At 38.9% G+C, this 25,900-nt stretch overlaps 1 protein-coding gene and 1 long non-coding RNA gene across 2 annotated transcripts in view; one reads left to right on the top strand and one right to left on the bottom strand.

The window, feature by feature from the left end:
- The window catches only part of LGR4 (leucine rich repeat containing G protein-coupled receptor 4), a 103,004-nt gene extending 80,382 nt beyond the window's left edge, over positions 1–22,622 (top strand). Inside the window, exons 5-18 of the mRNA XM_045484818.1 lie at positions 4,107–4,322; positions 5,607–5,678; positions 7,419–7,487; positions 8,475–8,546; positions 8,733–8,804; positions 9,415–9,483; positions 11,007–11,078; positions 12,169–12,234; positions 12,945–13,016; positions 14,640–14,711; positions 15,008–15,133; positions 15,981–16,096; positions 16,587–16,670; positions 19,603–22,622. Coding sequence (XP_045340774.1) covers positions 4,107–4,322; positions 5,607–5,678; positions 7,419–7,487; positions 8,475–8,546; positions 8,733–8,804; positions 9,415–9,483; positions 11,007–11,078; positions 12,169–12,234; positions 12,945–13,016; positions 14,640–14,711; positions 15,008–15,133; positions 15,981–16,096; positions 16,587–16,670; positions 19,603–20,879 — 2,455 coding nt within the window. The 3' untranslated portion in view covers positions 20,880–22,622. The remainder of the gene's footprint in view (positions 1–4,106; positions 4,323–5,606; positions 5,679–7,418; positions 7,488–8,474; positions 8,547–8,732; positions 8,805–9,414; positions 9,484–11,006; positions 11,079–12,168; positions 12,235–12,944; positions 13,017–14,639; positions 14,712–15,007; positions 15,134–15,980; positions 16,097–16,586; positions 16,671–19,602) is intronic.
- LOC123601521 lies at positions 11,388–25,897 on the bottom strand. The gene is made up of 3 exons (XR_006714147.1): positions 25,649–25,897; positions 12,624–12,706; positions 11,388–11,496 (listed from the first exon to the last, which is right to left on the bottom strand). It is a non-coding gene; the product is annotated as an uncharacterized LOC123601521 (long non-coding RNA).
- Between the last annotated feature and the right edge of the window lie 3 nt (positions 25,898–25,900).

Here is a 25,900-nt window from a genome sequence, read left to right as displayed (position 1 = left end):
AAGTAGAGAGAAAAAGGGAAAGCTTTTGATTATAGAATAGATGTTGGTAACAGACATTCATCAGTAAAATGTGCATATGGAATTATTATTGTAATTTCATTTAAGACAAAAAAGTATGTGAGTACTCAGTAAGATATAAAACAGGCTTTTGAGAATAGGGAATAGAAACACATTTTAAAGACAAAAATAGTAAGGGAATTCAGTTAATAGAGTGTTAACCCTTTAACAACTAAAGTACACTTAAAATAATAGTTCTCTCTTGATGGATTGAGTTTAAATGGTGAAATACCTTAAACAAACCCACACTTATCTCCCCACCTGGGAGATATCTGATGCTATTTATGCATCTACTGATTCACTTATAGTATTTTCTTGGTCTCTTAGTTAGAACTAATATTAAATGTGTAAGTCCTTGGTACAAAGCCGTGATTCTAAGACAGTTTCTCTGTGAAACACTGATCTTGTTATAGGGGCAAACTCTTTACATTTGTGAGTGTGCTCCCAACATCCGCATGTGAATTGAGGTGTAAGGATTAATTACTGAGTCATCACAAATCCTTTGCCTCATTTAGCTTTGTTTAAGTGTCCCATTTTTCCAGAGTTCTTCTTCCTTTTGACCTCTTTTTTGTTTTTTTTTTTAGAGAGACAAAGAGAGCAAGCACTCCAGTACCTGTGAGCAGGGGAGGGACAGAGAGAGAGAGAATATCTTAACCAGGCTCCATGCCCAATGTGGAGCACATTGTGGGGTTCAATCTCACACCCTAAGTTAAGGCCATCTCTTTTCTTTGATGGTACATAGTACAGAATTCTGCAGGAGCATAAATGGTGTATATAACACTGAAATAATGTTAAAAAGGTACAGATAGCTTTCTCTATAGTATTTTGCCACATCTTAATGAAACCTTTTATAGAGAAGGCTTAATTTCAGTGCGGTGTTGTGTGTGTATATAGGGGAGCCTTTCTCATTATTTTATTGACTATGAATGCACATTATCATCAATATGATAACATAAGCAATTTAAACTTTCAAACTGCGCTAATGCTGAGAAACTGGGAAGGGACTTCAATTTGTACTTAAAATACATTCCAAACCCCTTACCTAGCTTACAAGGTCTACATAATCTGGTCCCTATTTGCATCCCCAGCTATGTCTCCCAGGACTCTCCACACCTTCTTCCTGTGTTCTAATCACTCCTGACCTTCTGGGAGTTGCTGGGACCACGTCCTGCTGGTTTCTGCTGAGTCTTTGCCCTCTGGATCTCAGTTTATATAGCACCTTGTTAGGGAAGCAAAAATAAGATAAAAACAGACAAACCATGAGAGACTCTTAAATACCGAGAACAAACTGAGGGTTGCTGGAGGGGAGGGGAGGTGGATGGGGGATGAGCTAAATGGGTGGTGGTCATTAAGAAGGCACTTGTTGGGATGAGCACTGGGTGTTTATGTGTAAGTGATGAATCACTAAATTCTCCTGAAATCATTATTACACTATATGTTAACTAACTTGGATTTAAAAAAAAAATAACAAAGAGAAGAAAAAGAAAGAAAAAAAATAACACCTTCTTAGAGATGCTTTTCCTAACTAATACATTTTAACTAACTTCCCTCCCCCTTAGTCTCTATTGTTAGTCTTTATCTTGGGACCCTGTTTAGTTGCTTCATAGCATTCTTAAGCACTCTATAATCACTTTTTAAAAAATATTTACTTGTTTTTGAGAGAGGCAGAGTGTGAACAGGGGAGGGGCAAAGAGAGAGGGACACACAGAATCTCAAGCAGGCTCCAGGCTCTGAGCTGTCAGCACAGAGCCTGACCAACCTGGGGCTCGAACTCAGAAGGGGTGAGACCATGACCTGAGCCAAAGTTGGAAGCTTAACCGTCTGAGCCACCCAGGCGACCCTATAAACACTTTTAAAATGTATTATATTGTGGGTCACTCTTCATTAGAATGTCAGTCTCATGAGGACAGGTCTCATGTCTGTGTTCACCATTTTTATCTCTTTTGTGCCTAACAATATGCTCAGTTTAGATGTGTTAAATGAATAGCAGATAATTAAATGGTTAATGCAATTAAATTCTACTTATAGTTAGTTACGTTATATGGTTGATTATATGTTTATATGTTCAGTGTCTCTTTCTCTAAGTGGAAGTTGTACAAGGTTGTAAAGTGTGTGTGTGTGTGTGTGTGTGTGTGTGTGTGTGTGAAAGAGAGAGAGAGAGAGAGAGAGAATACTATCCACACATTAAAGCAAATCTCCTAAGCAGCTCCATGGCCAGGACTTTGGCAGTCTGTATTTAGAGGGTACCTGTTTCTTCTCAGAGGTAGGTGCTAAAAACTAAACAAGCCTAAAAATGTTTGTTTGTTTTTTAATTTTTTTTAATGTTTATTTTTGAGAGAGACAAAGCATGAGTGGGGGAGGGGCAGAGAGAGAGGGAGACACAGAATCCGAAGCAGGCTCCAGGCTCTGAGCTGTCAGCACAGAGCCTGACGCGTGGCTCAAATCCATGAGCCATGAGATCATGACCTGAGCCGAAGTCAGACGCTTAACCAACTGAACCACCCAGGGGCCAAAATGTTTGTTTCTTAAGGCAGCTGCCCGGTTCCCTGTGTTGTCCCCTTTTTTAGCGCTTATCTCGACTTTATCAAAAAGAAGCTACCATCAGATCCTTACCAGGATCAAGGGTCTTTAACCCCTGAGACTCAGACTGGGGCCGGTGTTTCAGAGCAGGGCTCAGCATTTGCCGGAGGGGAAAGGGGCCACTAGGGCAGGCCCAAAGCTGGAGCAGCAGAAGGAAAGAGACAGATGCAAGCATTGCTCCAAAACTCAGAAATTCCTGACCTCGCCGACTGCCAAACTCCAGGGCTTTAAAAATATGCCGTCATTTTGACTTTTCACGTTTTTTGTGTTCTCTAATTTTCACCAGGAGGTCCACGCCTGGGAGGTATGAATTTCAGTAGTGAGGTTGCATCAACATGGGAATTGTGAAGAGGGTTGTCATTTGGCAAATAACTGTCCTTTGTCATATTAACATCAGGGTGTCTTTGGGTTGGAACGTGCTTATTCCAACAATTAGGCCTGATTGTGCCAACAGTAACGTTAGGACATCACTTTCCAGATTTTTAGATGGGGACTTAATTTTTTTCTTAAATGTTTATTTATTTATTTTGAAAGAGAGAGGGAGAGCGAGAATCCTGAACAGGCTCCCTGCTGTCAGCACAGAGCCTGAGGCAGGTCTTGATCTCACAAACTGCAAGATCATGACGTGAGCTAAGTCCAGAATTAACAGTTATTAAGAAAAGAGCACAGTGTTCACAGGAAACATTAAATAGCTACTCTGATCAGTGTTATTGTGACCTTAAGCCTTCTTTTAAATTTTCCCCAAATTCTAGAATTAAAGACACCTTGCTAATAAGATGACTCATACTTAAAATCGAGTCCCCATCAGGGGCGCCTGGGTGGCTCAGTTAGTTAAGCGTCTGACTCTTGATTTCAGTGCCAAGAGAAGAGGCGGTTATTTGACTAGTACATGATACCTATAGTTTTAACTTGCCTGCTGGTAAGAAGGATTGTTAGAAGAATCCCTTGAAATGATTTGTTGCTGTAAACATTTTTCTTTTTTTGTAAATATTTCCTTATGTTTTCTCCTTTGGCATCAAGTTAAAATAGCAAATTTAATATCAGATTTTAGTTGTAATGTAAAATTTTAAGTACAGTAGCTGATTTACTCAGCTTAGTTTCTTCTTTTTTCTTTCTTTCTAGTTTTGATTTATATAGATTCTGAAACATAAACTTCGATCTAGCTTTGGCCTTTGGCGGGGGGGGGGGGGGTTCTTTCTTTTTTTCCAACATTGTTTTGCTATAAAGTCACTCTTAGCCAAAGATTCTTGAAAGATTGTTCTGTAGGAAGGGAAAGAACAGACTTCCACCGTATAGTCTTGGAAAATTGGTGGATTTTATGAGACTTTCTAGAGAAATTGAAGAAATAAGGAATGCCATGGCTCCGGCCGTTTTTGTAACTCCTTTCCGTTTTGAAAACGGAGAGCTGTGTGACTTGGCTGCTTCTGCTAGAATTCGTTCTTGAACGTGGTGGTTTCTGTTTCTGTCAGGCGTTTAGATGCCAACCATATTACCTCAGTCCCCGAGGACAGTTTCGAGGGGCTTGCTCAGTTACGACATCTGTGGCTGGATGACAACAGCTTGACCGAGGTGCCCGTGCATCCTCTCAGCAACCTGCCAACCCTGCAGGCACTGACCTTGGCCCTCAACAAAATCTCAAGCATCCCTGACTTTGCATTTACCAACCTTTCAAGCCTGGTAGTTCTGTAAGTATCCATCCCTTTTAATACCTTATGTCTGTGTGAATCTGGGAGCAAAAGCAGATTTCTCGTGACAGATTATTAGGAAAGTACCTCATTTTTTGTTATGCTTCTGAAGAGAGAGCATTTGGGGGAGCTGCCTCTTTTTGCAAAATTAAATGTGCTGACTTTTAAAAACACAAGCTAGGATAATTACAAAATTAACATCTGATAACTGTTGAACCTCTCTAAAACGTGTGGCCTTTTGTAATCATAACAAGAAATTGGGACATTCAGCAAATGCTTGGACAGCTTTTACTTGTGTACCAGCAATGTATCGAGTGTTAAAAGAAGTAGAGTTGTTTTGAGATGATCACAGAAAATAAGTTTGAGTGATATTTCATGTTTTGAACATCTTATCTTTTCAAAGAATGTATCATTCACTGTGTTTTTAATCTTTAAAAACTTGGACATAATAAAATGGCATTTCTTTTAAAAGCTGTTACTCGGGCACACCTGACTGGCTCAGTTGGTTAAGCTCTGACTTCGGCTCAGGTCATGATCTCACAGTTTGTGAGTTCAAGCCCCACATTGGGCTCACTGCTGTCAGCTCAGAGTCCACTTTGGATCCTCTGTCTCTCTCTCTCTCTGTCTCTCTCTCTCTCTCTCTCTCCCCCCGTCCCTCCCCCACTCACGCTCTCTCTCTGAAAAAAAAAAAAAAAAAAAAAGGGGCGTCTGGGTGACTCAGTCAGTTAAGTGTCCGACTGGCTCAGGTCACGATCTTACGGGTTGTTTGTTCAAGCCCATCTCAGCACAGAGACTGGAGCTTGCTTCGGTTTCTGTGTCTGCCTGTCTCTCTCTGTCCCCCTGCTTGTGCTCTCTCAAAAGTAAATAAACATTTAAAAAAAATTTTTTTTAATAATAATAAAATTAAATCTGTTACTCATTCTCACTGGTGTAAGGTGAGACTCTTCCCTCCATGATGTTTTCCCCCACCTCCTTGCCAAGGGGAGCTCACCACAATTTTACTTCATATAATTAAAAGCTCATCAGAGCTTTTGTTCTGATATGGCTAAATATTAAAGAATCTTCAATGTGTGTACCATTTTCCCACTAGAGATACTTTCTTTTTCCGTGTTCAGTGAATCCAAGTCTGTGCAGCGTATATCAAGAAATACACTATTTGTTTTTCATTAGTCAAGGGTTGCAATGTTTAGCTACACTCCTCCTTTAAGCCAATTTAGGCATATGAAACATTATAATAGTTGCTACTGGGTGATTTGAAAGTCATTGTGATGCTTTTTTCCGTAGACATCTTCATAACAATAAAATTAAAAACCTGGGTCAACACTGTTTCGATGGACTAGATAACCTGGAGACCTTGTAAGTCGATTCAGATTTCGGATGGTTATACTGTGATGTTGGTGATGCAATTTCGTATTTCATTGCAGGAGAAGGAAAAAATAATGGTCTTGAGTTCAGCTCACTATTAACTGACTTTAATACATGACTAAATTTTTGCCACCAAATAACATAGTTAGGAATACTGATCTCAGTTTATGGTTAAAGATGGCACACAAGTTTGAATTTGATATTTCTTTCAAAAGTACACATAAAAAGGCAGCTCAATCTGCCAGACTGTCTACTTTCTCAAAAATTTTGGGTCTGTTAAAATGTGTGACAGTTTTGGAACACCGAGCCTTATAAAATTAATTCTGAAAAATCAGCTTTTTTTGTTTGTTTTTTCCATGATCTCAGCTGCCTTACTAATTATTAACACTGGGTTTGAGTATTATCTCTGCTTTCTTAAATGCTAAATGAAATAAAGTTTTCCATTTTGCTTAGGATACTTTTGTTGTTCCTGCTAGTTAAAGTTTGGGAATTCTGGATGTTTCCACTGTACATTGCACCACTGTTTGAGCAAAAGACCTTGTGCAGCTATGCATAATCAAGAATAGGATCTTTATTTTTGTTGTTTTAGTTTATTTTAGTTGTCTTTATTCAAAGATTTATAGTATTTGCTATTGTGGTGTAATAAATAATTCAGACAATGTCCCAATTAGGTTAGTAACATTTGATTGGAATGCTCAGGGCTTGTGATATTTTGTTTAACTGAATATTCTGGTTAGCCTAATTAGAAGACTTAGAATCTCTTAGTTCTTTATGAATCTACTTTCCTGTCTAAACAATGAAAGGATAGTGAACATCAGTGGACATTGGAAGGTGGAAGCTCTTGAAGAAGATAGTTCCAAGCTCAGTTCTCCTTTACTAAGTATGTAAATACCAGTGTAGCAGAGGACTGGATGGAACTGATCCTAGACCACATATACTCTTCCAATTACATTAAAATGAAACTTCTTCTTCCCAGCTAAATTCTTACTTGCCACTTTTCTTTCTGCGTAGAAAAAGAAAACAAAATAGGTCCCTAAAGAGCTGGACTTTTGATTTTGTGTTACTCTCATTCTAAACCATACTAATCCTATCCCATCATGCTCTTTAGGTTATAAAATAAATTAAACCTTAAACACTCAAATTAAGACTTCTTCTTACATGTCACTGTGGCTTTTCTTACTCCTAATTAATGTAACATTTTCAACAATTTATAACCTGCTTCAGGATGCTAGTGGTGTGAACCCATCCTGGTCCTCGACCTTGTTCGTACTTATCTCAGGTCATCTGCCTGATAGTAGGGCCGAGGTCAGCTGCCCTCATGCCAGAGTTTCAGGAAGCCACTCTAAACCCCAAATGGAAACCGTGCTTTCAGGTTGTTGTCGTTTATAAACAGATATTCCATAAATTCTGTTTTATGGTGAACTTCCTGAAGAATGCCATTCAAATGATTTGTTTATTTAGTGCACCAATAATAGGTGATTAAGAATTTCTTGATCTTTTAAAATTAACTTAAAACCATCATAGAAGAATTATGATTCTTTTTTCTATTCACTATTCTAAGAAAGGATATCAATTCAGTTGAGCTACAGAGTTTTAAATGGCACTATGGTCAGTGGGGAAAGATTACCATCCAGAGGATGTGATTTTTGTTAAGAATACATTTGTACCAAAATGCCTTATAAATTGTGACCGTTCTTCAGTGTTCTTATATATTTCCCCCATTTTTTCTAGGGACTTGAATTACAATAACTTGGGGGAATTTCCTCAGGCTGTTAAAGCCCTTCCTAGCCTAAAAGAACTGTGAGTATTGCTTTGCTCTCTCTATGCGTGCCATAGCGTCCTTAGAACTCATCACTTCATGTTCCAAGAGTGTGATTTTAAAGCCTCTTTGCTCCACTGCACATACCATAATACCCAGACACACACAAACACATATATGATCATACAGACCAGATGGTGTCAGCGCAGACAGTGTGGAGCCTAGATTTCTGTACCGAGCTTGTTTTGTCTGTACTAAGGTGTCTTCCAGAAACCATAACATACAGTCCCTGCCAGTTAAGAGCTTGCAGTCTCCATGGTACTGGGGAAGCTAACCATGTGAGACTTGCAGATAGCAGTTGCCAGGTAGAAATAAGTGCTAAATGCAGAGGGTAAGTAAATCATTCCAGAAAAAGACCTCATTGAGAATCAGGGTCATTAGAAAAGGCAGTGCTAAAGAGGAGGAATTTGACTGGAGTTAAAAGGATGGAGATAATAAAATAAATGAAAAGATGAGGGGGCATTTTCGATGTTAGATTTGTCAAAGGCAGAGACAGGAATGTACATAGCATCACAGAGACCTGAGAGATAGCAGCTTTAAAAAGAATTCGGGGGGCGCCTGGGTGGCTCAGTCGGTTAAGCGTCCGACTTAAGTCGGGTCACGATCTCGCAGTCCGTGGGTTCGAGCCCCGCGTCGGGCTCTGGGCTGACGGCTCGGAGCCTGGAGCCTGCTTCAGATTCTGTGTCTCCCTCTCTCTCTGACCCTCCCCCATTCATGCTGTCTCTCCCTGTCTCAAAAATAAATAAACATTAAAAAAAAAAAATTAAAAAAAAAAAAAAAAGAATTCAGTATGGTCCCGGAAAGGATGAGATGGAATAAAAAATTCGGTTTCCTCACATTTTTGAAATTTTCATGTAGTTGTTCTCAGCTGTGTTTCACATAACACTGAACAGGACTAGATACTCGAGTTTTAACTTATTTCACAAGGGGACATGTATTTCAAAAATATTTTTCTCCTACCTTTTTAGGTTATTTCATAGTAATTCTATTTCTGTTATCCCTGATGGAGCATTTGATGGTAACCCACTCTTAAGAACCATGTAAGTAGTTCTGAAGTCTTCTTTTAATATTTAATCATGTAAAGCATGTCTGTATGATGCCAGACATTTTGATGAAGAATGAGTGAAAATTCAGGATTTTAGATCTATGGACTTTGTGAACATAGGTTTAGTGTTGGAGGGCTTGTGAACATATGAAAACTTTACTTTTTTGCAATATTTTTACAGACATTTGTATGATAATCCTCTGTCTTTTGTGGGAAACTCCGCATTTCACAATTTATCTGAACTGCATTCCTTGTAAGTATTACACAAATTCTAAAACAAGCCTGAATCTTTATGCAATTGCTTTAATGGAAAACTAGAATGTATTATTGTAGCTCCAGAAGACAAAACTCTCCCCCCCCTTCCCCCCACTCCTTTGGGTGAAAGTCCAAAGGGCAGTTCTGAAAATTGATGATGGTTCTTATTTATGTGAACTCTTGGCCAAATTATCACACTCTCAAGTACATTCAAGAATTGAAACTGATTTTATTTTTAGGTATAATAGTGCTGTTATCTTATTTTATTTTATTTTATTAATTAATTAATTAATTTTAATGTTTATTATTGAGAGAGAGAGAGAGAGAGAGAGACATAGAGCATGAGCAGGAGAGGGTCAGAGAGAGAGGGAGACACAGAATCTGAAGCAGGCTCCAGGCTCTGAGCTGTCAGCACAGAGCCCGACGCGGGGCTTGAACTCACAAACTGTGAGATCATGACCTGAGCCGAAGTCGGACTCTTAAGTGACTGAGCCACCCAGGCACCCCAATAGTGCTGTAATTTTAAACTGTTCAAAAAAAAATAAAATGAAAATATCGTGTATGAAAATTTCTTATTTTAAATTACTTTTTCTCTCCCAATTTCCTAGAGTCATTCGAGGCGCAAGCATGGTGCAGCAGTTCCCCAATCTGACTGGAACCGTCCACCTGGAAAGTCTGTAAGTGCGGCTGTTTGAAGAAGGGTAGGGTAGAAATGACATGCTGGCCTGCTCTCAGGGTGCCAGTGGTTTTTGGGGTTGGGGATGATGATGGTGTTGATTCCTGCAGTATCTCTTTGGGCATATCATGCATGGATATGGATATATTGGGTTTGGGCTCAGTCACCTCAGGTAGAATAGAGCCTCATGTATGGAGATTAGATCCAAAAAGCTCACTGAAAATACGAGGCAGTAACTAAACGCCAAATTCCAAGCAGTGCTTTAGGAATTCAGAAGTGGAGCAGTTGATGTAGACATCAGGGAAAGCGTTAGGGAGAAGGTATAGTTTCAAAATCGAATACTGTCAGGTTTTCAGAGCTGGGTCTTTTAATTAGAAAGGCAGGATTTAGCAAAATGGGGAATACTGAAAATTTTCTCAGGGATGATGTAACAGACGTACATATGTAGCTAGAATTGCAGGTCTGTAATGGAATGCGGTGTGATATGGAGAAATTTGGAAAATCGTTTGGGTCACAGTTTTAAAATGGCAACCCTTGAACATTGAACATTTGGTCATGGCACACCTTCCCAGTAAGTGGTCTGTGAATGGGGTACATACGCATCTAAGCCCTTTCTGACCCCAGCTCTCCAGACAGCCAAGAGGAGCCTGAGGCTGCTAAAGGCCTCCAGCCACAAGGAGCCTCACGTAAATGTTACGATTTTCCAATGTGCCAAAATAAAAGAAAAAAGAGGTTGGGAAGCACTGGGCTCAGGGTTAAACTTGACTTGTTAAGGTAGTTTGGATATATCGAGTATGTTGTATCAGGTGATATGAGGAGGGTAAGAGAGACTAGAACTGGGAAGAACCGCAAGGAGGCCATGGGTATAATCCCCTTGCTAAATGAGTGCATTTAACACCGCTGGCATTCCTCCATGTGGACTGAGATTTCTCCACCTCCATCTGCTTCATTTCACATGTGATTCGATAGTGCTAATAAAAATGAAGAGAGGGTCAGATGCTGGAGACACGAAAAAGGAAGGAAGCACAGGAATTGGGACTGACTGCAGATGGGAACATGGGAAGGGAGGGAGGAAGAGAACATTTCATTCATAACAGTGAGTCAGGTTGCCCGAAAACACAGAAACCAGGTTTGGGGGCAGGATGCCAAGGTAGCTTCACATGTTTTGGGGGTGAGGTGGTGTTGCAGGTGATTGTAGTCAGGCGGGAACTATGGATAAGTGTTTTTCTGTTGGTCCACGTGAGAAATCAGGCTTGACGTCTGGACAATATAAACATCTCCTGTCACAAGCTTTTCTGCCTGACTATGAAAATGAGATCCGTAACAGAGGCTTAATCCATCTGAGGCCTAATCCATCTTCCCACATGCCTGACTTTAAGGAGTAAGTAGGCAGTGGGATACAGAGACTCTAGTTCATATGCAAATATGTGAAAAAAATGTTTCTTTTTCTATGCGAGAATAGCATTTTGTTTACCATCTGAACTTGAACGATTCCATTTCTTAGATGAACAATGTTTTCCACAGGACCTTGACAGGCACGAAGATAAGCAGCATATCCAGTAATTTGTGCCAAGAACAAAAGATGCTTAGGACTTTGTAAGTTGGGTCCCTCTTCCCTTCATATACTTTTTCTTTTATGTACTTCACGTATATTGAGTTTTATTTTTGGTCCGCTATTTTCATTAGCTGATTTTAAGGTAGAATTATGTCTTATTTGTTCCCTTTATGGAAATGAGCAGGTGTTTTAGTGACCCAAGGGTAGGTAATGTTTATTTCAATTTGGTTTTTAGGGTTATGTATATGTCATACATCTTGTGACTTTGAACAAAGTAAAACCAGACTAGTCTCTTCCTTGTATTTTTCTTATCTGGGCTTTCTTGCCCTTAATTCTAGATGCCCTGGGACTGTCAGCTCTCCACCTCTTTCTGTTTTATCCAGAACTTAAGCAGAGCCCAAATCTTTCTTGGATCAGGAACCAATTAAGCATGGAGCTTTCCAAAAAATTTCAACTACCCTGGAAAGTAAGGAAGTAAAAATGTCATAAGAGCAAACAATTAAGTTACTAAGTTGTTAATAAGTATTCAGGGGAGAGAGATAGTAACAAAATAAGTGACTGATTGATTAAACAAATCATTAAATCATGTCACGGAATATCAAGCACAGTGATCACTATGGAGGAAACACTGCAGTGGGATTAAGTGAGAGTTAACGAGTCCCTATATTTGGTTTAATATACATTTTTTTGAAAATGTGAGTTATGCATACCACTCCTTAAAGCTTTATAATTAACATAGAAATTATGTATGGTATAAACAAAATTATAAAAATATAAATTAAAAACCACATAAATCCACCACTTAGACATAATTTTGATATATTTTCCATATCTGTATATTTTATATGCTTAATGTTTTTAATAGTTTTATTTTAAAATTTTTAAACATTTTTAAGTGTTTTTAATATATTTTATATTGTCTGTACTCAACATTATATACTTCAGGTTTGCAATCTTAAGCATGTTATATCACTCTAGAAACTTACAAGTCTTAGAAAAAAAATAGATGATTTTTTTTCAGGCATCTGTCTTTATTACAGATCTTAGTGCTGTTTTCAATACTGAGTACAGCTCTTTTAATTTAGTATTCTGATAATACAGAATTAATTTGTTAATTTTCATTGTTTTAAGGGACTTGTCTTACAACAATATAAAAGACCTTCCAAGCTTTAATGGTTGCCATGCTCTGGAAGAAATGTAAGTTGGTCTTGAACTTACTCTTTTTGCTGTGGTTTATGGTTGATTCATTGAACATTTCCTATTTTAAATAATGGCTTTACCATCAGGAAATTAGAAATATTAAAGAAATAAATGCATATAATCAGGTATCCCTGTGAATAAATGTCATATTGTACTAGTTGTGGCCATACAACCAGCATTTATTAGGTACTTACCAGGCATTCTATGAGACAGTACAGCGGGAGGGCTGTCTACACACACAAAAACAAACAAACAAAAACTGTTCCTGGTTGTTGAGGGAAATCAAACCCAGATACCTACTGTGTACCTATAAGTTTTGATGGAATTTGGTTGGGAGATGGGGAGAGGAAGGCACTAATTCTCCCGTCACTGATCCCTTTCTTTACCTTTCCTGTAGCCTTCTCTCCATGGTACTTGGTATGGTTGTACTGTCTTGGGTCCTTTTTTACCATGTTGTCTTCCTGCTCTCCTGAATGGGGTTGATAAGGAATTTAGCTAGTGTACATTAACTCCCAGCATAAATTGGGATGGAATACCAATTAGTCTAACCCTTTCATGTTATTGATGAGGAAATGGCAGTTCTCTTACTTTCACCAAAATCAAGGTTATTTATGAATGAGTATTTAAACTTAGACAAAGTTTAAGAAATGTTATCTTTCAAAATTGAAAATAATTTTTCTTTTTTCCTTCATTTTTTTTTTCCTTAGTTCTTTGCAACGTAATCAGATCCACCAAATAAAAGAAGGTACTTTTCAAGGCCTGATATCTCTGAGGATTCTGTAAGTTTCTCTTTGATTATTAGAAACAACTAAAATTTTTGTCAAGTTATAAATTAATCTATCATTATAATTCCCATGATAGATATACTTAAAGATGTGGTTTGTTATGTGTAAATGTTGTTCAAATTTTACCACGTGGTACTTTATAAATAATCTAACTTTCAGTATTTTTTGCCTTAGCTGATTTATGCTGTTGTACATTGGTAAGTGAAATGGTATAATGTATACAACCTGAGAGATGGAGCTTGTTGGTTTCCTAGTCACAGTGATGAGGTTTGCCAATCCATTAGAGCAGCGGGTAGGCAAACTATAGCCTGTGGGCCGGGTCCAGCCTGCCTTCTGTTTTTGTAAATTAAGTTTTATTGGAACACAGCCATGCTCTTTTAAATGTTGTCTAAAACTGCTTTAACCATACGATGGCAGAGTTGAAGAGTTGGAGTAGAGAACATATGACCTAGAGGTGAAAATATTTACTACTTGGCCCTCTATAGGAAAAATTTGCAGACCCTCACACTGGGGTATATATCATAACAAATATAGCTAATGTGCAACAGACGCACTCATTTGAAAAGTATATTTGTAGTTGAGTGTATATTTGTGCCAAGTTTTCCATTAAGCAGTTGGTGATATAGAGGTGGCTAAGACAGGCCTTGTCCCTGTATTTATAGAACATTAGTGCAGAACACAATATGCTAAAATAGTGAATATTTTTAAAATACAGAACAAATTTGAAAAATTGAAGGCGAAGTGAAATTACATATATTGATTCCTGTCTTCCAGTAGATCCCAGTAAGAAATAGAAAATAATTTCTACTACAAAGTATTTTATTAGAGATTGGGATCTTTTCTTGTGGCTGACAGTCTTACTGTGTGTGGGTCTGGGCAGTAGCGAGGAAGGGATCTGGCTCCTAGCTGCAGTCACTTGTAGAGCACCGATAAGCGACAACAGTGAAAAGCTGGCCTTTTTTTGATTCGAAATCAAGTTTGCCGAATTGTCCTGTTATCTGGGAGATGTCTTTAAGTTTCCCTTAATGCTCAGTTTAAGTGTGGTTGCAGATTATTTGTTTTATTAATTCTGCGATATCAGAATTTCTCAGGGTGTGTTTCTGAATACAGTACAGCTCTGGTGTTGATATGATTTTTATTTCCTGCTTGGGAAAGAATGATATCTGAAGCCCTTCTGGAATGCTCTTGTTGACATATTGATTATTTGTCTTCCCTCAGGGCCTTATCACTGACCTTTGAGAAAGCAAATAGTATGAAACCTGTTTTTATTTTCAGCTTTGTCAGGAGCTGAGTTTTTCCTCACCTACTTAATAGTTCCAAAGGTTATATCATATCATTTATATTTTTGAACTGGTACCAGAAGGATAAGGTGGAGAAAATTCACAACTGTTTTGAAACAGGTGCCAACTAGAATTATTGCTCCGTGGAACCCATTCCAAGAAATAGATTTTTGTGAAGGAGAAGAATTCAACATAAACATGGAGTTGTTGGGCGAGATTAATAAGATTTATTATCTTATCAGGGATACTGTGACTACCTCAAATTCCGAAGTATAGTCAGAGTAACTGCAGTTTGAATTTATTTGAAAAGATTAACATGTTATTCTTATAATTGCAGAGATCTGAGTAGAAACCTGATCCATGAAATTCACAGCAGAGCTTTTGCCAAGCTTGGGTCAATAACTAACCTGTAAGTTGATGATTTTATGCAGTAATGTCCTGAAAGTAATAGTCTACAGAAACTTGTGTTTTGGCATTGTCCTATCAAAATATTTTTTTCTGTTTAGTTGCTCCCTTGTATAAATGCTAAAGCTGCAGTGATATAGTGACACCTTCTAGGAAGGCAAGATGAATGCCAGAACTATTGTTTCGGCATGCCTGAACTTCCTCTTAGAGCTCTAGTATTTATGATGTTTACACATGTACAGAGGTTTTTGTGTCATTTGCATCTTCGGAGTTAATTTAAAAGTCTCATTCACATTTTAGAGATGTAAGCTTCAACGAATTAACTTCATTTCCTACGGAAGGCCTGAATGGGCTAAATCAACTGAAACTTGTTGGCAACTTCAAGCTACAAGAAGCCCTAGCAGCAAAAGATTTTGTTAATCTCAGGTGTGTTTTTGCTTATTTTTCTTTTTTGTTGGGGTTATGGTGCGCCCCTAAAATATAGAGTAGGCTAGTTTTGGGCTGTGGTTCCCAGATTTTCTGGGAGGCTGTAAGTTAAGAGTATTTTCTACCTCAGTCCTCACAAATTTGGTAAAAAAAAAAAAAAAAAAAAAAAAATAGAACATGAGCATTACGCCTTAGTTTTTGAGAACATGAATTTCCAGCCCTTGAGGCTGTCAGGAGATAATGTAGCCATTCATCAGACTGGTTTTTTATACAGTAGATTTGTCATGAACAATGTGGGGAGAACCACATAAGTGTGAACCTACAGAATATTGATACAGTAGTGTAATACTTCATAGAGATATTTGATATAGTAGAGACAAGGCTTGGGGATATTACTGTGGGAGAAGAAAATAAATATTTTTATTATACTTATGTGAACAAAGTAAATTCATTTAATGGTGTAAAGTCGCAAATGATCTGGGACATTAATATGAAATGAAACTACCAGTATCCTATGATAAATTAAGCATGGTAAATTCACGTATAAAGGGAGTCTGATAAGATTTCACTTTAAATTGCGGTATTACTCCTAAATTGTAAATATGATTTGTTTTAAATTCAGCTTTTAAAAGCACATCTTATATGAAAAGAGAAATTCATGGTGTCACCTACCCGAGTTCTTTTCTCAGATGAGGAAACTGAGGCCCAGAGAGGCTAATGACCAGTTTTTAAAGCATGTGACAGTCAGGTCTGACTCCTAGGGCACTTAAACATTGAAATACTTTTTACAAAACAAAAGCATGTCTGTGAAGTTGTTCTTCAATGTAGATTTTGCAATTTTCTCCAGGTCTTTATCAGTACCATATGCTTATCAGTGCTGTGCATTTTGGGGTTGTGACTCTTATGCACATTCAAACATGGAAGATACCAGCCTCCAGGACCACAGTGTGGCAAAGGATAAAGGCGAGTGCACGTACTTTTTAAAATAGAATGTGCTTTGGGGCGCCTGGGTGGCGCAGTCGGTTAAGCGTCCGACTTCAGCCAGGTCACGATCTCGCGGTCCGGGAGTTCGAGCCCCGCGTCGGGCTCTGGGCTGATGGCTCAGAGCCTGGAGCCTGTTTCCGATTCTGTGTCTCCCTCTCTCTCTGACCCTCCCCCGTTCATGCTCTCTCTCTGTCCCAAAAATAAATAAACTTTGAAAAAAAAAAAAGAAAAAAAAAATAGAATGTGCTTTATGGCATTAATTCAAGTCTCTGTTATTGTAATCATTTTTGAAGAATAAATAGGAAATATGTGAGGAAACGGCATAGACTGTGTTACTTGCATCTTTAGTATGTTATTAAGCCTCATGGAAGCTGAACTCAACTCATGTACAAGAGAGAAGATTGCAGGAAAGTATGGTTCTTTTGAACTGCATAAAACTGGAATTAAGCAGTTTACGTTATCTTTTCAGGTCCCACGGGTGCAGCGGGTGTCACGAGCAGTGCAGAGAATGAAGAACACAGTCAAATAATTATCCACTGTACGCCCTCCACAGGTATGCCCAACACATTTTGCTGTAGTGTCTTGCTCTAAATAAACATTAGGCATAGAACTAAAACTTGGGGGCGGGATGTGATTTTTTGTAACAGGAGTGGTGCTAGATGATCTCACAAGGCCTTCTGCCTCAAGCGGTGGTCTGCATACCAGGAGCTTAGGCGTCCCTTGCAGAATCTCTGTCCCAGACTTATTGACTCAGAGTCTCCGTGTTACCTAGTTCCCTGGAGGGTTATGCGCATGCAAAATCAAGAAGCACTTTCTGGATGCTTCTTTAACTCTAGCGACCAGTTCTAGGACTTACTGATCTGCAAGGATTTTTAGTGTTACCTTTTTTTTTTTTTTTAATGCAACTTTGATTTTCCTTTTCTTTCTACTTTATTTCATTGAACTTTAGTGGACTTGGGAAAGTTACTAAAATGAGACCACATATTTGGTTGTGACCATAATGTTGGACTCTGCCTCATCTATCAGGGAAGATAGATTTGGAATTTTACTGTAAAAGAAAAAAATAAATAATTGGCTAACTGGTGTGCTATGAAGTAGAATTTTTTTTAATATAATAACATGGGATGATCTGAATATTGAGTTTATAACTCAGAATCAAAAGTATTATGGACTTTCTAATGATGACTGCTGAATTGTGAGCTTTTTAAGGGGCTGTGTATGTATTCTTTTAATACTTAGCACAGTGCCTGTGTTGAGAATGAGCTTAAAGTGACCAGATGAGCAAATGGAATTGGCAAGAATCATTTCAGCGTAGGCAGTGTATATTATCTAGGTTCTGAATTAATTGTTGGAAGTTAAGAGGGTGGAGCTTGCTCACTGGCCTGATTGGGGTTCTTGTATTAGAGAATGTGCATAAGGAACTGACAACCCAATGAGAAGGGAACAGCTTTGTTAAAGAGGAGACTAGACCTGAACAGGCAGGGATTCCATTTCCTCTACACTGAATTTAATAAACCTTAGCCAGGAAGAAAGTTGGTCTAAGATTCCTCCCCACTCCCCCCACTGCGGTAGAGTTACACTGCGGGCTTGACTCCCCACTCAGCTGTAGTAAAACACAGACCCCCGTGTGCTCACGCAGAAGCAGGGAGTAGCAGAGAGTGGGATCCATCTGTCAGAACTGGAGGAGGCAGCCGGTTTTCAGACAGTGACTGGGTGGAGCCTGCTTCCCAGGGGAGAGTATCTCCACCTACCAGACACTTCCAAAAGGAAGTCCTGTTCTCTCAGGTCAGATGAGCTACTCCTTCTTCCTTGAAGGAAGATGAGTTCAGATACAGAGATAAAGGTGGAATCTTCCTCCTAACATTTCCTAAGGGGGTGGGGGGGGGGGAGGATAAAAATTTTTTTAAGTTTCTTGTGATATTTGGAAGTCAGATAGATATAAATGTTGCTGAGCTGGCTTGTAAGGTCTGTGAATGTCTCAGCAATTTAAAATGTGGGATGTATCAAAGTTCATGACAGTTCAGAAAGATACATCAGAACATGTGTTTTAGGCAATTGTAATACATAGTTTTCTTGAGCTTTGTAAACAAAATTTAGTTTTCCTTTACTAATTTTAAAATAAAATAGTTGTCATTTGTGACATAACTAGCCCGTCAAAGTACATACAATTTAGTTACTAAATTAGTTCTTGCAATTCTAGTTTAAATTTCACAGGGTTTTATTGGATGTGGCTTTGTATGAATAGCTAACATCAGTGTGGTTTTGCCCTCACTCTATTTATTGTCTTATTGAATAACTTTTGTCAGGTCTGTTGAACACTTTGACGTCTCAATTTCTCTGGATGGAAAGTGGGTATAATTATACCTATTTTAATCTGCTTCATCAGATTGCCCTTGAAAGCCACATATATACATGTACATACATACACATACATAATTTCTAAAAGCTGTATTGGGACTGGGAAGGAGGAAGAAAAGGACCTAGGGGCACCTGGGTGGCTCAGTTGCTTAAGCGGCTGACTTAAGCTCAGGTCGTGATCTCACGGTTCGTGAGTTGTAGCCCCGCATTGGGCTGTGTGCTGACAGCTTAGAGCCTGGAGCCTGCTTCAGATTCTGTGTCTCCCTCTCTCTCTGCCCCTCTCCCACTTGTGCTGTTTCTCTCTCTCTCAGAAATAAATAAATATTAAAAAAAAAAAAGAAAGAAAAGAAAAGGACCTAGTATTTATAGAAGTCCACCTCTGTACCTAGTAACTTTCTTGCGTATCTCATGGATGTAATTTTATTTAAGCTACACAATGCTATAAAATAGGCATTATTGTCCACAAGTGAGAAAATGAAATTTATAGAGGTTTAAGTTGCTTTCTTAAGGAAGAGTAGCAAGTTATGAACCCCATATTAAAGCCCTAGTTTATCTAATTCCAAGCCTTCAGTGTATCAAGTACTTATCATATATGAGGCACCATCCTATATATATATATATATATATATATATATATATATATATATATGCATATATATGCATTTGGTATGACTTTACCAAATATTTAATAAAAGAAATTAAAGTCAGTTATTTTTATTTAAAAATTTTAAAATATGCCTCATAGTAATTTTATTATTTTTTAGCTTTATTTATTTATTTTGAGAGAGAGAAGGAGAGAGAGAATTCCAAGCCGTGTCCGCATTGCCAGCACAGAGCCCAATGCAGGGCTCAACCCCACGAACCTGAGATCATGACCTGAGCCAAAACCAAGAGTCTGATGCTTACTGACTGAGCTACCCAGGCACCCCCAAATCAGTTATTTTTAAAATAGCCTAGTCCAGTGACTAAAATATCTAAGAAATAGTCATCTTTTCAGTTTGGTTCAATTCAGTTATAGCAGCAGATTTAATTATGCTAGATTAACCATCCTTATTTTTCTTGCAGTCCAGAGCGTACAGGAATATGGTGCTTTCTAAATTGTCTTTTATTTCTCTCTCTTGTTTTAGGTGCCTTTAAGCCCTGCGAGTACTTACTGGGAAGTTGGATGATCCGTCTTACCGTGTGGTTCATTTTCCTGGTTGCAGTGTTTTTCAACCTGCTGGTCATTTTAACCACATTTGCATCTTGTACATCACTGCCTTCCTCCAAACTGTTCATAGGCCTCATTTCTGTATCCAACTTATTCATGGGAGCTTACACTGGCATCTTAACTTTTCTGGACGCCGTGTCCTGGGGCAGATTTGCTGAATTTGGCATTTGGTGGGAGATTGGCAATGGGTGCAGGATAGCCGGGTTTCTTGCAATTTTCTCCTCCGAAAGTGCCATATTTCTATTAATGCTGGCAGCTGTCGAAAGAAGCTTATCTGCAAAAGATGTCATGAAAAACGGGAAAAGCCGTCGTCTCAAGCACTTCCGGGCTGCTGCCCTTCTTGCTTTTCTGGGAGCTGCAGTGGCAGGCTGTTTTCCACTTTTCCACAGCGGGGAGTATTCTGCCTCACCCCTCTGCTTGCCATTCCCCACGGGAGAAACGCCATCTCTAGGATTCACTGTAACCTTAGTGTTGTTAAACTCCCTGGCGTTTTTATTAATGGCCATCGTCTACACAAAACTGTACTGCAACTTGGAAAAGGAGGACCTTTCAGAGAACGCACATTCTAGCATGATTAAGCACGTTGCCTGGCTCATCTTCACCAACTGCATCTTTTTTTGCCCCGTTGCGTTTTTCTCCTTTGCGCCGTTGATCACTGCGGTCTCCATCAGCCCTGAAATTATGAAGTCTGTCACTCTGATCTTCTTCCCGTTGCCCGCTTGCCTGAATCCAGTCCTCTATGTGTTCTTCAACCCAAAGTTTAAAGACGACTGGAAGTCACTGAAGCGACACATTACCAAGAAGAGCGGATCGGTGTCAGTGTCCATCGGTAGCCAGGCTGGCTGCGTGGAACAGGATTTCTACTATGACTGTGGCATGTACTCGCATTTGCAGGGTAACCTGGCCGTGTGTGACTGCTGTGAGTCCTTTCTTTTGACAAAGCCAGTGTCCTGCAAACACTTAATAAAATCACACAGCTGTCCTGCATTGGCGGTGGGTTCTTGCCAAAGACCGGACAGCTACTGGTCCGACTGTGGCACGCAATCCGCCCACTCTGATTATGCAGACGAAGAGGATTCCTTCGTCTCGGACAGTTCGGACCAGGTGCAGGCCTGCGGACGAGCCTGCTTCTATCAGAGTCGAGGATTCCCTTTGGTGCGCTATGCTTACAATCTACCGAGAGTCAAAGACTGAACTGGTGTGTTTGTAACTGTTTCCCCCATCAACCAAAATCACAGCATTTAGAGAAGAACCCTGGTCTGACCTTTCATCTGGGAAGCACTTCTGGGATCACTGCCTGGTGTGTCACTTAGAAGGAGGAGAAGGGGGGCAGTTGATTTCTGAAGCCAGACGTTCTCAAGGAACAAGTGCCTAACCTCTCAGTCGATGGAAAATGCAACGTGCAAGCAATGTGTGGTCTATTTGGAACAAGTTTATAACTTGAAAAATTTTATGTATATCATAGCAATATCATGTTAGGTTTTCCTGATCCATGAGAAGCAGATTTATACCGATTTCTGAACTAAGCACAAGGTGAGCAACAGCTGTTAATATTTTTTTAAGAATATTTTAAAATGTGATTTTATGTAGCTAAGAAAAAGTCTTGCTAATTTTACCTAATGGTTCATCATTAATCTCAGGACAACTTAACTGCAGGGCCAAAAAAGGGATTGTCTCCCAGGTAAAACTGTGAGAACAGAAGAGTAGGCATCGCCTGATTGCATTTTCTGGTCCCATCTTTCACACAACAGAATCATAAATTCTGTTTAAGTGATTTATAAACCTAAAACCTGAAGATGTTTTTAAAACAATATTAACAACTGTTAGATTTTAAAAGAATAGCTGAACGTGTGTTTTCAGTGCTCACGCTTCGCTGTGGTGCAAACCCAGTAATTTTGCCCTCAGTGTCTTGTGACCACACTAGGAAGAAGTAAAGGACTCATTGTTGTGTGGGTTTGGTAGATTTGGCTAAACTACTAACTGATATGGGATTTTAATAGTATCTGAGGGACTTGATGGCTCTGTGGAATGTTCTTGTTAAAAAACATTTCTTAGTCTCATTGGCTGAACCGACATTTTCCAATTTTGTTGGTATGTTATCTACATATAGTTTGAATTACGCAGAAAATAAACAATGGTAAATTATTGTATTAAGTTGGAAGAAATTGGGAGTAATTATGACACAAAGCACTTATAATTATTTCTTAGTGAGCTGGATTCTCCTGAACCTGTGCTGTTACATGGTAGCTTCCATACATGTTCCCCTTACTGTGATTTAAATACGAAAGAGCCTATGCTACAGTTCAGATACTGTGTCCTTGTGAGATAAAACAAATCTGTCATTTAAGAAAAAGAATAAAGCTTAGGCCTGTGTCTTTAACAATTAAAAATTTTACTTGATTCTTATCTATGAACTTTTGACATGTCACTATGTGGAGTCTTAAAGTTATAAATGTTTTTTGAACCATATGCTAAATCAATAGCAAACCCACTGCCATATTAGTTATTCAGGATATACTAAAAAACATTAAGCTAGTTTGCAGTTTAATAGTTAAACTGTATATAATGTGCATATAATGAATTTTTATCTTATGTAAATTATTTTTAGAACACAAGTTGGGAAATGTGGCTTCTGTTCATTTCGTTTAATTAAAGCTACCTCCTAAACTGTAGTGGCTGCCAGTAGCAGAATGTTAAATTGTGGTTTATATACTTTTTTTTTGCCTTGTAAATAGTCTTGGTTGTACATTGTCAGTGTAATAAAAACAGAATCTTTGTATATCAAAATCATGTAGTTTGTATAAAATGTGGGAGGGATTTATTTACAGTGTGATGTAATTTTGTAAGGCCAACTATTCACAAGTTTTTAAAGTTGCTATCATGTTTGTTTATTTACACATCTGATAAATATTAAATCATAACTTGGAAAAAAATCTAGCTAGAAGTGTTTTTTCTCCAAAATTCAAGTTACCGAAAACTTCACATTTCATTTAAAACATAGAATAGCAGATACCTCAACTATGTGGTAGATTGTGCTATACATATAGTGGGAAACACTATTGCATCTTGAGTCTGAATGATAACTCGTGGAAAACAAATTGTGAAATTTAAGAGACTACCATTAATTAGGTCTTTGTTTAAAAGCAAATGATTGGGGTTCCTAGCTAGCTTAGCTGGTGGAGCGTGCAACTCTTCATCTCGGGGTTGGAAATTCAAGCCCCACCACCTCGGATGTAGAGATTACTTTAAAAAAAAATTTTTTTTAATGTTTATTTATTTTGGGGGGGGGCACAGTGTGAGTAAGGGAGGGGTAGAGAGAGAGGAGAGAGAGAATCTCAGGGAAGCTCCATGCTGTCAGCACAGAGCCTGATGTGGGGCTTGAACTGAACTCACAAATGGTAAGATCATGACCTGAGCTGAAACCAAGAGTTGGACGCTTAATGGACTGAGCTACCCAGGCATCCCGGATGTAGAGATCACTTTAAAAAACTAAATAATAAAAGCAAATGATTAGTAATCCTTCATGATACCAAATGTAGTCAGTTGCCCAAATGCTTAGCTATAAATATTCACAATCATCGAGCCCTAATTTTACAGACGAGAAAATAGAGGACTTGATGAAATTTAAGTGAATAGCTAAATCCTACACAACAGATAAGAAACCAAACCAGTACCCAATTCTTACTGTGAGACATCGGCTTTTGATTTTGTTCATTTGTTTTAAACTTAACTTTGTGTCTGGAATTTCCATAACAAAAAGAATAGTATAATTACCCTTCCCATCACCTCAGCCTTCACCCCAGGTATCCATCACCCAACTGTGGCAATTATCAACAGCACATGGTAAATCTTGTTTCATCTGCGTCCCATGCACTAACTCGCTCTAATCCATCTGCCTCTTGGATTATTTCTTGTCGTCTATTTACTTATTTTGAGAGAGATGGAGAGCGTAAGCAGGGGAGGGGCAGAGCGAGACAGGGACAGAGAGAATCCCAAGCAGGTTCCACACTGTCAGCTCAGAGCCTGAAGTGGGGCTCAAACTCATTAAGTGCAAGATCATGACCTGAGCCGAAATCAACAGTTGGATGTCTAACGGACCGAACCATCCAGGCATCCCTACCCCTTGGATTATTTTGAAGTGAATCTAAGACATGTTTCATCTGTAAAGACTTCAGTATGTCCGGGGATAAATTTTTAAAACTTGCCTAATTATTGCTACAAGGCTAACTGGTAATGGTGTTATTTTTGTAACAAAGTCAGATAGGGATTTTTAAGCAAAAGTTACTCTTGTACGAGGTTACAAAGTCAGCAAAAAATAAAAATTTATCTCAACTGTACCACGAAAGTGAAAATGAGTAGTAAGTAGAGAAGTTACCAAAAACTTAAGGGGGGGGGGGAGGCCTTCTTTTGAGCTTATTTATACATGTATATATAATTCTACCAAACTTGATTATGGCTTCTCAGTCACAGTAATGACAAGGCACTGTAAGAAAGGAGACCACAGGACTCAACTATGTTCAAGCCCCAGCACCAATGCCATGGATCTCTTTGGTTCATTATCTCCAGTGTTGCTACAGCACAATGCAGTAGATGGTCATTATGACGATTCTCAAGACATCAAGGGAAGGACATAATTTGCTTAGTCAAACATTTTGAGGAGGCAGAAACGTATGACATTTTAGATTCCTATACCAAGAGGTCAAAGTGGAAAAGTTTGGGAGTTTAAATGACACAATTTATCATTTTCCGTTTTCTCTGTCAGGTCCTATGCCAGAAACTTTGAGAATTAATGACACACTAATGACTGGGAGATAGGTTACCTCCCTGTTACAAAGGAGTAAGTTAGGAAAGCCAAAGAGCTTGTTCAAGGGAATCTCATGAGTAAGAAGAAAATCACTGATTCAAATCCAGGTCCCCTTCATACTAACACTTTTATGTTTTTTTCCTCCTCTGCTTCAGGGATGTCAGATTATGTTGGGAATAGCTTGTTACCTCCTATGAAGCCCTGAAGTGGCCCGAGGCCTTTTAATGCTGTTACTGATTCTAGGGAGGTTCTCATGAAAGTCTTAACCAGATCTGCCAATATTGAATAACAGAAGTAACTCAAGAAGTACAGAATGTAAACTCCACTAAGCCCTTTTTATTTCTTGATTGACTATATTACACAGTTAAATTGATCTAATTTTCTGCCATTTTCATTGTTTTTACTGAAAATGTTAACAAACTTAACAAAAATTAGCATTCCACTAAAATAGTTTCAACCATGTCATACTTTATTAATTATAGCTACTGCCTTGTGAATTGCCCTTGGTTGCTATTATTTCTGCCGAACCTCATTCTCATGTGTCAAATTTTGCAGGTCTAAATTTCATCAAAAATTTTCTATTACTCTTTGGTCAATAACAAATTTTGTGTGCTATCTTAGCCTTTGTCACTTTTCAGTCTGATATTTCTACTAGTAATATGCATCATGAGCTGGACCAAAGCCATATTTATTTACAAGTGTGCACAGTTTTGTCAGCACGAACAAAGCATCCAGGTTTATTGTCTACCACTTCTTCCTTGCTACCTTCATCCCTATTCCCAGTACCTGAAAAGGACAGTGCTCCTTCCGAGGTCTCACCAAAAAAAATCATAAAATGCAGATCACATAATATTTTAATACGATGATTCTACACCACAAAAGAATGAGGAACGTGTGAAGGCAGGGCTTTTACTCTATCTTTAGTGCTTAGCACAGCCCCTTGTAAATTAGAAGCTTCAAAAAGACCTCAAAATTCACATGCACCGACACACTAGTTACCTTAAGATGTCAGGCAAACGAGGTGCTACCCAAAACAACGGAAGATTGCCCTCAAAGAGCATGCTTGGATACACTTGGAAACTTGGATAAAGTTCGCTCTCCTCTCCCCATAAAATATGGCTGTGTGCGGCAAGAAATGACTGATTCTTAAAACCCTGACCTGTTAAGTATACGGCGGTAGTTTTGGCTTCCGCCTCTTGCTCTGCCTCGCTCAGTGACAGCACATTTCTTGCACTACATGAACAGCAAACGAGGGACGCGCCCGCACGCCGTCAGCGGCGGGCAGAGGGAGGCCCGGGCGCAGCAAGCGGCGCTCCGCAGGCGGGGACAAAGCCCTCGCGGCCTCCACGCGTCGCCATGGCAACGCGAGGTCTGCGCCCGCCGGGATAGGCCGGCCCGGCGCGCGCGGGGC

Source organism: Leopardus geoffroyi, chromosome D1, assembly GCF_018350155.1.
Source record: "Leopardus geoffroyi isolate Oge1 chromosome D1, O.geoffroyi_Oge1_pat1.0, whole genome shotgun sequence".
In the NCBI taxonomy this organism is placed as follows: Eukaryota; Metazoa; Chordata; class Mammalia; order Carnivora; family Felidae; genus Leopardus; species Leopardus geoffroyi.
This window is presented reverse-complemented; position numbering and strand designations above follow the sequence as displayed.